The sequence below is a fragment of the Photinus pyralis genome, unplaced genomic scaffold (assembly GCF_008802855.1).
Source record: "Photinus pyralis isolate 1611_PpyrPB1 unplaced genomic scaffold, Ppyr1.3 Ppyr1.4_LG6, whole genome shotgun sequence".
Taxonomy (NCBI): Eukaryota; Metazoa; Arthropoda; class Insecta; order Coleoptera; family Lampyridae; genus Photinus; species Photinus pyralis.
Genome location: NW_022170663.1, coordinates 4,131,086 through 4,144,563, shown reverse-complemented (window position 1 = coordinate 4,144,563; position 13,478 = coordinate 4,131,086). Strand labels below are relative to the sequence as shown.

Below are 13,478 nucleotides of genomic sequence, written 5' to 3'. Positions count from 1 at the left end.
CATTCCTCGTAGGTTCGGACCAGACAATGACATCCCCCCCCCCTTCCTCCACCACTACCCCGCAAGCAAAATCGTCCACCCTTCTGTTTCCCCCTATTCCACAGTGCACTGCCACTCAGATCAAGTCTATTATGGCGTTTGCATTTGCTTAGCTTAAAATCCATGGCAATGATTATTGCGACAATGGTTGCCATGGATATGTTTAAGCTAAGTTTTATTTCTCGGTGCAAACGGCCATTATACACCTAATCTATGTAGAGTAGTTCGCATGCAATCGAGCGCCATGGCTGATTGGAACCTATCGGCAGACAGGGCCCTCAGCATCGCCTGACTGTCACTGCATAATATGTATATACAGTGATATTTATTAAGAAGTAGGCATAGGGATGTACGTGTGTTTTTCCCTATGTCTACTTTTAACAGATAAAATCTCTTCTGAAGAGCGCCTAATTTTATGCATCTAAAATAACTTTTAAAAACAAATAAACGTCTGGCTGTCATAATAATAAATTAGTTGGAATATGGTTGTTTTGGGTTAACAGACACTAAATCTTTTACGCTCTTAAACTGTTTCCGGCACTATACCACTTGGCAATATCAACTTCTTCTTCAGTTGAATACATCGCACACGAATGAAAATAAAAATACCGAACCCAAAGCAACAATATTCAAATTAGTTAAATGTGACAGCCAGATCTTTGTTTTTAGAAGTTATTTTGGTTGCATAAAATTAGGCGCCCTTCAGAAGAGATTATGTCTACTTCTAAATGAATAGCACTGTATATGATTATTACGGTAACGTCTATGGAGGGTCACTTGCCTTTTGGCTTATTTGAATATTTGATCAATGTGCTCTTGTCAGGGGGGGAGTCTATAATGACTCTCAAATATTTCACTTGAAAAGCAAGCCCCTTTATGTTATAGTGAATGGAACAACCTCGGTCTTATCTGGGTTAGTGGAAAGGCTATGGTTACTTCGCCACTTTCACAGTGTTTTGAAACTTTCTAGTTATGACGTTCGCTAGATCGTTTGCTCCATTCTCCCGATTGAAGATATAAGGGCAGTGCTTCCAAGCATGACGCGTATCCGCTATTGAATAATCCATCAATCCTAATGCTTCAGCGACCTCACTAATGTAATTGATTGTGGTTTAACACACCTTTGATATCTAGAAATGCGCTCAGCCCCCTCCCTTTCCTCCAAACAAACGTTCCCCTCTCCAACTGGCACACGAGGCTGCAAAAATTCCTTATATGTGTGCATCCACCAGCTTCTCTACCGTTTTTAGGAGAAATAATGATAGACTGTACTTTCGCGGATACCTATACCCTAAAGCCAATGAGCAAGGAGGCTTTACAAAGAGGTGCAACAAATTCCCGTCCGTGAATAAAAATATTGGGAATAAGCGTATTTCCCCCAATTTTCATACAATTCTCTATATAGACCGGGAGGCAGCGTACATAGTAACTAAACCATAAGCGACATAAGCTTTAATAGTGGCAGACGTCTTAGAAGTTAAAACATTTAGGTATAGTAAATCCCAGCGAGTGCGAGCGTGTGAGAGATAAGCGCGCGAGAGCATAACCAACAGAGATAGCGATAGGATACTGACTACTGAGATCTTTCAAACCATTTGATTCTAAACTTCTGATTCACATAGTTCCATCCACTTCAATCAAACGGATTGTAGAAACTCAGACATTTTTCGGTGGCATTCGCCCAAATTGCGATGAACTAAACGATGAGGACCATACACAAGTCATACATCTGGTAAATGCGTGGGAACCCGGTAACGGGTTACCCTGCGCGTTACACACATCAACACCCAAATTCACGAACATCTCTCGAAGATTTATGAATTTCTGTGTGTTATTGGAAAACAGACCTACTTCCATCTATACCTTGATGGTAGCGTCAATTTTACATTTCCCAAAGCAATATCCATATCGGAAGCGCTAGTATGACTTTGCTACTTGTTGGTAGATTACCAAGATGGTAAATTATTCGAGAATCTACCTCTTAGTGGCTGCAGCACAATTCAGTTTTTACCACATCATCTTCCCTTGTCACAAATTTATAGCACTTATCTTCATATGTGGCAAACACAACTTTCCTTCCAACAACAACAGGTCTTTTTTGCCTATGAACGGTATAAGTAATCTATAAGAGAGGCTTTGAGCTATCATTGCGAAGTGGTTTTATGAAATTTCCAGGCTGCTTCTGAGTGGAAACATAAATTGAGTAGGATTGTAATCTTTCCTTATTTTGATCCCAACGATCATGTTCTGCGTCCTTCATGGAAGGGGCAACTATCTGTCAAAAGTAAGATGTACTTCTCTCGCTGACAGCACAAATCTTGCCGAGGATGTGTTCAGAAAATTGCTCAAAGGTTTACCGGAGATCTTTTAAAAGATGCAAAAAAAATAATCCATCGATTAAAACAACATCTACAACTGACGATGGACTGGGAGCACTTGAAGAAATCATACTTTCGAAAAAGTTTCAGCAAAACAAACTTGTCGATTTTAATCATCGATCCATCAATGTTGCATAGAGACAACGAAACTGGAGTCAGAGGATAGTTTAGAACGAGCTGAAGATCTATCTTCTTTTCTCTTCAAGTTTTCTGTTTCTCGGTCTGAGAAGAATTCAAGAAATACCGACAATCTTATCGCGCAATTTTTATTCCAAAGAATATCCCTGGCTATCCAATGCGAAAATAGCGCATGTATCCTAGGCAGTCTCCCGGCGGAAAAACAGTTGAACGAAATTTATTTGTTATAGTGATTGTTTTCTCCGTTACACAAGTTTAAATATTTCGCTTAATTATCTAGATGTATATATACAAAAATTAAATTTAAACAATGTGAAATCTTTTTTTAATGATTTTTCTAAACTTTCAATGAAGTGATCTAGGAAATACAATTTGTTATTCCTTATTTTGCTTAGATAGTACATATACTATACACCACATTCAAACTTTATTGAAACAACATAAAGAAAAAATACAGTGTAACAGACGGTAAGTTTAAATTCTGTTCGTAGCGGTTGGCATCAGATTTTTTGTTCGGAGTCGGTGGAAAATCTGGACCTGCAAAATCATCATAATCAGCAGTTGTACCTAAATTACATCGCATGCTATTAATTGCAGGTCACATATCTCATTTAACATTTTATTGTTGTTGGCATAGGCATATACTTGCAAAGCAAATTATTGGTACCAATTTATGTTAATTTTTTGAATACTACAAGATTTCGCCAACTTATAGAAACTACTATTGAGGTATTCTCCAATTAACATAATGATCTATTATAAAATACAGCTCGGGTTTATGTATGACATGCATGACAAATGGCATAGAAAAATGAATGAATCAAGTGATCACATTCTTTGTAATACCAATACCACATTCACAAATAGACAATTTCGGAGAACATTATACATTCTCCGGCAAAAAGCATAGCATTATGGATTCTACAGGCCACATTCTATAAGAAATTTTTTTTCCGGGTCGATCTGAGACAATTTTTTTCTCGGGGCTCAAAAAAAGGCAGTGTATAACCTTCCTTTTTTACCAAAAATCGACTACACCATAATTTCTAGGGAAAACACTTTTTCTTATTAATTTGGGTGCGTAGAATCCAAATCAATTCATACTTTTTCGATCAGACTTCTCAATCACTAGTAAGGTATTAGTTGCCCAAAAAAAGATTGTAAGGCAAATTGCTGGCGTTAGTGGTACAACGTCATGTAGACTAATTTTTAAAAATTTTCAAATATTAACATTACCAAGTATGCTAATATATGAACTTAGTATCTATGTCTTCGCAAACAAGAATGATCACACCTTAAAATCGGATATACACAACCACAACACCAGGACAAAAGACAACCTGTATCTCCCGAAAGCAACATTAAAAGTATCGCAACACTCTCCTGCGTTCCTGGGTCCACAAATATATAATACTCTACCGCAATATATAAAGAGTTCCTGTAACCTGCAGCAATTTAAATGTCAACTTAAAAGTTACTTAAATGAAAATTGTTTTTACTCCATCGCCGAATATTTCAAATTTTGTAATGAGAAGTAGTATGTTGAATTGTCTCTTTTATGTATCTAATGTTTGTCATAGTTTAATGTCTCATTAATTGTTTGTCATATACTTATTCTTGACGCTTCCTATACAATATCGATAATTGTCAAAAGGAATTATAAATAAATCAAATCAAATCAAAAGTTATAGACTCGAAACTAATTTGGAAAAAAAATTCAAAGGGGTGTAACTTTTGAACTAGTAGCCCAATCTTGGAACTGTTTGAAATTATGGATTCTACAGGCCACGTTCTATAAGAAAACTTTTTTCCCGGGTCGATCTGAGACAATTTTTTTTTTCGGAGCAAAAAAAAGGCAGTGTATAACCTTCCTTTTTTCCAAAAATCGACTGCACCAAAATTTCTCGGGAAAACACTTTTCCTTATTAATTTTGGTGCGTAGAATCCAAAACAATTCGTACTTTTTCGATCAGACTTCTCAATCAAAAGTTATAGACTAGAACCAATTTCGAAAGAAAATTCAAAGGGCTGTAACTTTTGAACTAGTAGCCCAATCTTGGAACTGTTTGAAATTATGGATTCTACAGGCCACATTCTATAAGGAAAATTTTTTCCGGGTCGATCTGCGACATTTTTTTTCTCGGGGCTCAAAAAAAGGCAGTGTATAACCTTCATTTTTTACCAAAAATCGACTACACCAAAATATCTCGCGAAAACACTTTTTCTTATTAAGATTATCGTCAACTTCAAAGACCGGACATTTTTTTGTTAGGTTAATATAGCGGAATTCACAGAAAAATCACTTTTTTAGATTCCAGATTGCAGTTACGCCCCCTAACGGCCATTGCAGAAACTTAAAAATATTTTCCAGGTTTTGCTCGTGGCCGTTTTAGTAATAAATTTTTTTACCGCAAGCCTCTACGATGGACAGTTTCCCTCCTCGCATTCTTATTTGGCCACCCTGTACATGAAACAGTAGTAAAAAAAAATGGGAAAATAGGGAATATCGTTTGATATCCTAAATACCTGACAAGCTTCTGTTTTCATAAAGTGACTTAACATTCTGCATTCTGATCATCTATGCTAACTAAATAGTGCAAATTGTAATTGAAATCACAATAAAGGTAAACTTTGAGCTTGTCTTCGAAATATACAGAACGTTTATGAGATATCGACGGTGATCATATGTTGAATAGAGACACGTCGCATAATGTCATTCCTTTTATTTAAGTTCATTTCGTTTAATGTTACCGTTTTCCTTAATGTCCAAACTTTCCCAAAACTGTTCGGCACCAAATTCGACTTTTTCCACCATATGGGAATCGTCAGCATCGCACATCAATAAGTAATTAAACTTCCCCTGAGCCACTGGTTCCCAATTTATCCCAGTCGCCTCCGGTTTACTAAATATGTCCCTTTTAATTACATTCTTCACAATGAAGAGTATACTTACCCGTTTTTCGCATACGACGAAAGAATATCCAATAGAAAGTTTTTTATGTCTGTTTCTGGTGTTGACAGTCTAATATCTCGTATAGGTTTATCATCGTGTAATAATAAGTTATCATCCCCATGTGTCACCCCTGTAAAAACGTTGCTTGAAATGACTTTTTGCATTATGTAGCACTCTAACCATCTACACCACTGCCTTTGGCCAAACCATTTGTCTTATTGAAGCAGTATATGCCGGCGTATACTGGCGATTTTCCAAGGTTGGCTTGCATTGCTATTGCCTCTTCAAATCCCACATTAAAATACCGATCGCCCATTAGCTACAATAAGTTGTTCAAAAGTACCTGTACCGCAACAGAATTCTTACGTCAGAGAATTTCTTAACATTCCTATGGGAGACTGTCTCATTTTGGAAGTAGTACGATTTAATTTTATGAGCCACTGCAGTTTTCTGGCTGTCAGCCACAGTGAAATCGTAGTTGAACACGCACGGAGCCCATTCATCCCAATGCTTTTCAATTTCGTCATAGGGTGCAGGGGGTGCTAAAATACATATCATAGTTTATCAACGAGGATTTATACCAATTGGTTGAATACCTAAGACACCAAGAAAGATTCCTTCATCGGATGTTCTCCACGCTAACCATGGAACATCGTATACTTCTCCACTTAACAATTGTAGGTAAGGGTGTTTTGTCATAAAGGCAGTGTCTGACTCAACCTCAACTACAGGTGCAAACGGAGCTAAAGGCAATGTATTCAAACGGAAAAGATTTTTGGCTTTTGAAAGGAGATCGTGAACGGGAACATGTTTCAAACAGGCTATCATCATTCGTGTATCTGAATTTTCACAATTCAACGACGCAGCTAGTGTTTGCGCCCCTTTTAAGGGACCCGCTTGAATCGCCCAAGGCAGTAGCACAGTGCCACTTTGTGATAAACCTCTGTGGAATAAACCTGAATAGATACATGATAAATCATACAACACCTCAGTGTAACTAGGCACCTCTAGATTTTGGAGAAAAATAGTGAAAATGAACTGAAACACCACCTGCCGATTGACCCATAAGAGTAACCGAATTAGGATTGCCTCCAAATTGTTTAATATGTGTTTGAACCCATTGAAGTGCAAGCTGTTGATCTTTAAGCCCATTGTTTCCTGGTACGATATTATCTCCAGTACTTAAAAATCCTGAAAAATGCACAAATGATCAACTGAATTCGCTACTTTAATTTTACCTAAAGGACCAAGCCTATAGTTCAAGTTAACGTATACTAGGTCACGATCCATAATGAAACCAGGTGATGCCACGCTACCATCCCCATACGTAAATGAGCCCCCGTGTATCTTAACAACAACGTCAAATTTGTCATTTTCGGATGGTTGCTCTTTGGGGACGTACACGTTGAGATATAAACAGTCTTCTTGATCTGAAAAAGATTTAGTTTAGAACTAGTCGAAAGCATTTCTTAATAATAATTACCAGGTTTATCTGCAAAAAACGAATTCTTTACTTGCGAGCATACAAATAAAGTACGAGCATCCAATGTCGTATTCCAAGGAAGTACATTTCTAGGTGCCTATAAATATTTAATAAAACTACCATAATTCCTATAAACTACATAAATTGAAAACTATTTTGCAAGGAATTATGGAAACAAAATAAAGGTTCCAAAAACTATAAGGTTTTAAATCAAGAAGCGTCAAGATATCAATGGATAATTACCTCAAATCGAAAATCTCCAACAGGCGGCTGTCCATATGGAATACCTTCAAATGCGGAAAATCTTCGACCCTCCAGCGAATACTTGTGGTATCCCCTAATGTTTCCTAAAGAAGTGCGAACTAAAGGTGCCCGTGATTCAAAAGCTAGTAAATCTAAAATCCTTGTTAATTACTTTTGAAGTAGTTTAAAATTATTGTAGGTAGCTTACAAGTGATGTGGAGTAATACTACTAGCAATCGCATGTTTTAAAGGTGATTGAAACTACTAAGTACTATTATATTACTCGGCGACCGTTGTAGCATGCCATAATTTATTATTTGCCTCCGTACGATTTGGGCATGGATTATAATTTCTGTCTAAACCATATTCTTATCCCCGGAAGACAGATAAGTTTGGCGATTAGATATAGAAAAATTTCTCAAGGGCGTACCTACTTGGTCAATTTCAAATAAAAAGTGAAACTAAAGCGTATCGGTGCAATGCTTTGGAAGGTCTCACATCCAATGTCAATCAAAGTGAGTATCGCAACACAAACAAAGAAATAACAAATAAAAAGGACGAAAGGAAAAATATAAAGAAGATCAAAAACTAAACTGGATTTTAAATGAAAGATAATTAATAAAAATAAAGAGACTTTAGATGTTATCAACAGCTAATGAGTAATTGTAGGTGGATACCACTTCATTCGTTTAATATTGCGCACATTTTCATCTAACTCTAACTGATGGATTCTGTTTAAAGGGCGTATAGGAAACCTCCATTCCAGATCGTCTAGTACAAAATTGCACTAAGTTTACGATATACTAGTTTCCAAGGCTCCAAAGATCTGCTTACGAAAAGTGTTAAATAATAGAACCAAAAATTAGTTTTTATGCGGGTTTAAAGTTTTAGAATCTGGACTTATTTTATGCTTTTGATCGAGAATTTTTCCCAGGGGGCAACAAAATTTAAGTGAATTAAAAATAAAATTAACCAAGATCGACTGTATTTTAGGGAGATTAATAAAATACAGTAAATTTTACAACCACTATATATTTTACGCATTCCTACACCCATTTTTATCGTCGATAAAAAGCTAGCTAGCGTTTAATCGCTGATAAAAAGCTACCTAGCTTTTAATCACTTAAAAAATAATCTGATTGGTTAGAATTTGAAACAATCACCTAGCTGATTGGTCGTATGTTATTCGAAAAAAATTGTGATTTGTTTTTTAAACATAACTTCTTTATTTTTTGTGAAAGAAGTTCATTAAAAAATCTATTTTGTGGGTCTTTGCAAGAGCTACAAGGTTATTTACATCAAATCCCTTTAAAACTCTTAGTTTTAAAATGGGGCGAGCTTAAAGGGCTAAAACCAGGTAGTGCTCGCATATAAATACACGTTTTAAACGTCTATATATCAGATCACCTAATTTTTTATCATACAGAAAATTCCCGCTGAGGAAAATGTTTGGAATTAAAAAAGCTACAATTGGATGCTGTAACATTTTTGACGTATCTCCAGTTGTTTTGTAGTTATTTTGAAGGGAAAGGCGTTTTTCACAAAATTGCAGACATTTTTCACTTTTAGCTTCAATTATTTCAAAATTAAGTCTTCTAAACTGGTCACACTTCTAGAATGTATTAATAATACGTAATTAGAGAAAACTGGGAAAGGAGAAGGAGTAATTTTAATTAGAGCTTTGAATATAAAGATTAGAGTTGTAATTAGGGGGTTTGCGCTGATTGAGTACGGATTTACCTTGTTTTCATCGTAACTCGCTTAATTTTTATGCGACAGTTTGTTTTTAAGAACAAGAAGAAAGGTTTTTGAAATAGGTACCTACTTTAAAAAACATTCTACAAGATTTTTTCGAAAAATGCATAGTTTTGGCGTTATTTGACTCTGAAACTCTCTAATTTAGCGTTTGAGGACCAAGAGCTAACCTTTAACAAGCCACAACTCCGGTTCGTATTGGTCATATAGCAATTACTATTTTCTTTATTTTTTTTAAAGCTACGATTTTTGTTCTCCACAGTTTTGTTCATAAAATGCATAGGTACTTCTCGAGTTTTTCGCCAATAACCAATTAAAAACATTAGTCTTTTCTACGAAAATCTCACACTTTTGGTAGCGAATAACTGGAGAAGTATTAACTTTCCAAAAAAATATATGGAACACTTTTTGCTTAGAATTAATTTATACCTGTGTTAAGATTACAATAAAAAATTGCCACCCCCGAGATAGGGTGGCTATCGGCGGCATTGAACATGATAACAGCATAACGCCATATATCCTGAAGAACATGTGTATCAATTTTCAAAGCGATTGGACGTTTCTACACAGTTATCGTGCACACGGACAGACAGACAGCAATACAAAATTATAAACGATCTCGAGGATCGTTAATAATCATCGATGGAACTCGCTAGAAACGAGATAAATTCTTCAACGAGACGTAACTCTACTCTGAACGTAGCAAAAAAACTGATTATATTTTCAAAGAAACGTAGTTCTGCGTTGCCTGTAGCAAAAAGCGATTTAAAACTTCAACGGAACGTAGTTCCGAGCTGAACGTGGCTAAAAGCAACGCTTTTCTTGCTAACGTCCTCTTTAAGGCGAAAACCCTTCTTCCGAAAATTAAAATTACAACAACCAATAATGCACAGTTGACAACAAAGACTATCCCCTCAACGTACGTTAATACGCCAAGAAAAATTAAGGTAGATTAATTTTTATAAATCAATTTCTTATCAGACATTAAGTGATAAATCCAATTTAAATTCTAGGATAATAAAATTTAATCTCTTTTAACTGCACAGAAAAGGCGTTAAATCACATCACCTGTCAATTAAATTATGCAGTTACAATTGATAACAGATAAAAACCAAACAAAATTCCCGGAAATTCCACGAAAATGTAAAAACAACAACCTTGACCGCTTTCTCGTATGGCAATAATCTCCGTGCCGTCACTTAGACCAACGACAATTTAATAAAATTTAATTACAAATGTTAATTACACAAAAAAGAAACCGCCCTTATCCATCTTAATTAAGATTTCTGAAAATTTCATCTTGCCAGACGAAATAAACACAGCAATATACTATAAACACATATATGAAACTTTATTGCAACAGCATAACGGAAAAATAAAGTGTAACAAACGATAGACTTAAATTCAGTTCGTAGCGGTTGACACCAGAATTTTTTTTCGGACTTGGCGGAAAAGCTGGACCTACAAAATCATCATAATGAGTAGTTACTAGCTATCATACCACATTTGAATTGCATGCTATTAATTCCAGGTCAAATACCTCATTTTAGTGATGTTAGCATAGTACATGCAAAGCAAATTATTAGCACCAAATTGTTGATTTTTGAGTGCCACAACGTTTCGCCAATTTAGAAGCGACTATTAGGTACCTGTCTTTAATTCCAGCCTCTTCAACTTAATGATCCTCCATTATAAAACATGCCTCATGGTTTATGTATGATAGTAAGGTCAGTAAGGGAAAAATGAATGAATCAAAATACCATATTCACAAATGTACAATTACAGAGGAAAGTTTAGCACAACGCATACGTAGATCAGTAATTTTGGGAAACTTCACACCCGAATTATGCGGTATTAGTAGTAGTAGCAAAGTTCTATTAGAGTTCATCTCGTTGTGTGTTACCATTTTCCTTAATGTCCAAACTTTCCCAAAACTGTTTGGTTCCAAATTCGACTTTTTCCACCATATTGGAATCGTGAGCGTCACACATCAGTAAATAATTAAACTTCCCTGGGGTCACTGGTTCCCAATTTATCCCAGTCGCCTCCGGTTTACTTTAATTTCGTTTACTTTAATTGCATTCTTGATAATATAGAGTAGGTACTTACCCCTTTTTCGCATACGATGCAAGTATATCCAACAGCAAGTTCTTCATGTCTGTTTCTGGTGTTGACAGTCTAATATCTCGTATAGGTTTATCATCGTGTAATAATAAGTTATCATCCCCGTGTGTCACCCCTGTAAAATGGTTGCTTGAATCACTTTTTGCGTTATGTAGCACCCTAACCATCTACACCACTGCCTTTGGCCAAACCATTTGTCTTATTGAAGCAGTATATGCCGGCGTATACTGGCGATTTTCCAAGGTTGGCTTGCATTGTTATTGCTTGTTCAAATCCCACATTAAAATACCGATCGCCCATAAGCTACAATAAGTTGTTCAAATGTACCTGCCCCGAAGCAGAATTCTTACGTCAACGAATTTCTTAACATTCTTATGGGAGACTTTCTCATTTGGGAAGTAGTATGATTTAATTTTATGAGCCACTGCAGTTTTCTGGCTTTCAGCCACAGTGAATTCGTAGTTGAATATCCACGGAGACCATTCATCCCAATGCTTTTCAATTTCGTCATAAGGTGCGGGAGGTGCTAAAAATAGGTACATTTCAAGAGATTTAAACTAATTGGTAGTAATACCTAAGACACCAAGAAAGATTCCTTCATCGGACGCTCTCCACGCTAACCACGGAATATCGTATACTTCTCCACTTGACAATTGTAGATAAGGGTGTTTTGTCATAAAGGCAGAGTCTGACTCGACCTCAACTACAGGTGCAAACGGAGTTAAAGGAAAAATATTAAAACGGAAAAGCTCTTTGGCTTTTAAAAGAAGGTGGTGAACCGGAATATGTTTCAAACAGGAGATCATCATTCGTGTATCTGAATTTTCGCAATTCAACGACGCAGCTAGTTTTTGCGTCTCTTTCAAAGCACCCGCTTGAATCGCCCAAGGCATTAGCACAGTGCCACTTTGTGATAACCCTCTGTGGAATAAACCTGAATAGATACATGATAAATCATACAACACCTCAGTGTAACTAGGCACCTCTAGATTTTGGTGAAAAATAGTGAAAATGAACTGAAGCACTACCCGCCGATTGACCCATAAGAGTAACCGAATTAGGATTGCCTCCAAATCGTTTGATATGTGTTTGAACCCATTGAAGTGCAAGCTGTTGATCTTTAAGCCCATTGTTTCCTGGTACGATATTATCTCCAGTACTTAAAAATCCTGGAAAATGCACAAATGATCAACTGAATTCGCTACTTTAATTTTACCTAAAGGACCAAGCCTATAGTTAAAGTTAACGTATACTAGATCACGATCCATAATGAAACCAGGTGAAGCCACGCTACCATCCCCATACGTAAATGCACCTCCATGTATCTTAACAACAACGTCAAAGTTGTCATTTTCGGATGGTTGCTCTTTGGGGACGTACACGTTGAGATATAAACAGTCTTCTTGATCTGAAAAAGATTTAGTTTAGAACTAGTCGAAAGTATTTTTTAATAATTACCAGGTTTATCTGCAAAAAACGAATTCTTTACTTGCGAGCATACAAATAAAGTACGAGCATCCAATGTCGTATTCCAAGGAAGTACATTTCTAGGTGCCTATAAATTTTTAATAAAACTACCAAATATACAAACTAAGTAAAATATTTTGCAAAGAATTATGCATTCGAGTGTTAGCCTTGGCTACGAAACTCAAATGCAATTAGTTATTAATTTAAATGTTAAAGCGCATTTGATCTTCATTATATGACCTTTAAAACGACGTTACTAATTAAAATAAAGACATTTTAGGGCATTAGAGAGTTTGCTTGTAAGCCATAATAAATCGTAACCAACTGATGTCAATATCCATAAATTTTGAAATTACTTATTCGTATAAAATAGGATTTTCTAAAATGACACAGAATTAGGTATATTTGGGACGACAATATTTACGGTTGTTTTGGTTTTGTATATAAGTAATTTTTATAGCAAGATAAAAATAAAAGTTCCAAAAACAAGGGTCTTAAATCAAGAAGCGTCAAGATATAAATGGATAATTACCTCAAATCTAAAATCTCCAACGGGCGGCTGTCCATATGGAATACCTTCAAATGCGGAAAATCTTCGTCCCTCCAGCGAATACTTGTGGTATCCCCTAATACTTCCCAACGAAGTGTGAACTAAAGGTGCCGGTGGTTCATATGATGCCAGTAAATCTAAAATACTTGTTAAGTATTTTTGAGATGATTGAAAATTATCGTACAAGTAATGTGAAGTAATATTACTAGTAATCGCATGTTTTACAAAGTTGAAAAGTTCACTGTATTCATCGAGTTTTGCAACATTTACTAAGACTTTGCGAATACCCAGTTTGCATTGGCAATAATTATATACAGGAGTAGGGCAAGTATATTTAGGTGTCTACTA

The 13,478-nt window shown here is 35.9% G+C and overlaps 2 protein-coding genes across 3 annotated transcripts; both read right to left on the bottom strand.

Moving 5' to 3' along the window:
• Positions 1-2,962: 2,962 nt before the first annotated feature.
• On the bottom strand, positions 2,963-8,351 carry LOC116174865 (venom carboxylesterase-6-like). Its single transcript, XM_031492895.1, has 11 exons — positions 7,443-8,351; positions 7,235-7,386; positions 6,992-7,088; positions 6,747-6,938; positions 6,514-6,699; positions 6,105-6,464; positions 5,875-6,050; positions 5,689-5,827; positions 5,509-5,638; positions 5,307-5,458; positions 2,963-3,092 (listed from the first exon to the last, which is right to left on the bottom strand). The coding sequence occupies exons 1-11, from the start codon at positions 7,474-7,476 to the stop codon at positions 2,983-2,985; spliced, it is 1,728 nt and encodes a 575-aa protein (XP_031348755.1). The 5' UTR covers positions 7,477-8,351; the 3' UTR covers positions 2,963-2,982.
• A 1,965-nt stretch (positions 8,352-10,316) lies between these two features.
• On the bottom strand, positions 10,317-13,478 carry LOC116174864 (venom carboxylesterase-6-like). 2 transcript variants are annotated; one of them, XM_031492894.1, is made up of 11 exons: positions 13,315-13,478; positions 13,113-13,267; positions 12,572-12,668; positions 12,330-12,521; positions 12,097-12,282; positions 11,688-12,047; positions 11,464-11,639; positions 11,278-11,416; positions 11,099-11,228; positions 10,893-11,044; positions 10,317-10,450 (listed from the first exon to the last, which is right to left on the bottom strand). In XM_031492894.1, exons 1-11 carry the CDS (start codon positions 13,346-13,348, stop codon positions 10,341-10,343), a joined length of 1,731 nt encoding a protein of 576 aa, XP_031348754.1. In that variant the 5' UTR covers positions 13,349-13,478; the 3' UTR covers positions 10,317-10,340. The 2 variants fall into 2 exon arrangements, 1 of the variants encoding a protein (XP_031348754.1); XR_004146185.1 differs by having other exon boundaries at positions 10,343-10,450; positions 10,639-11,044; positions 13,315-13,477.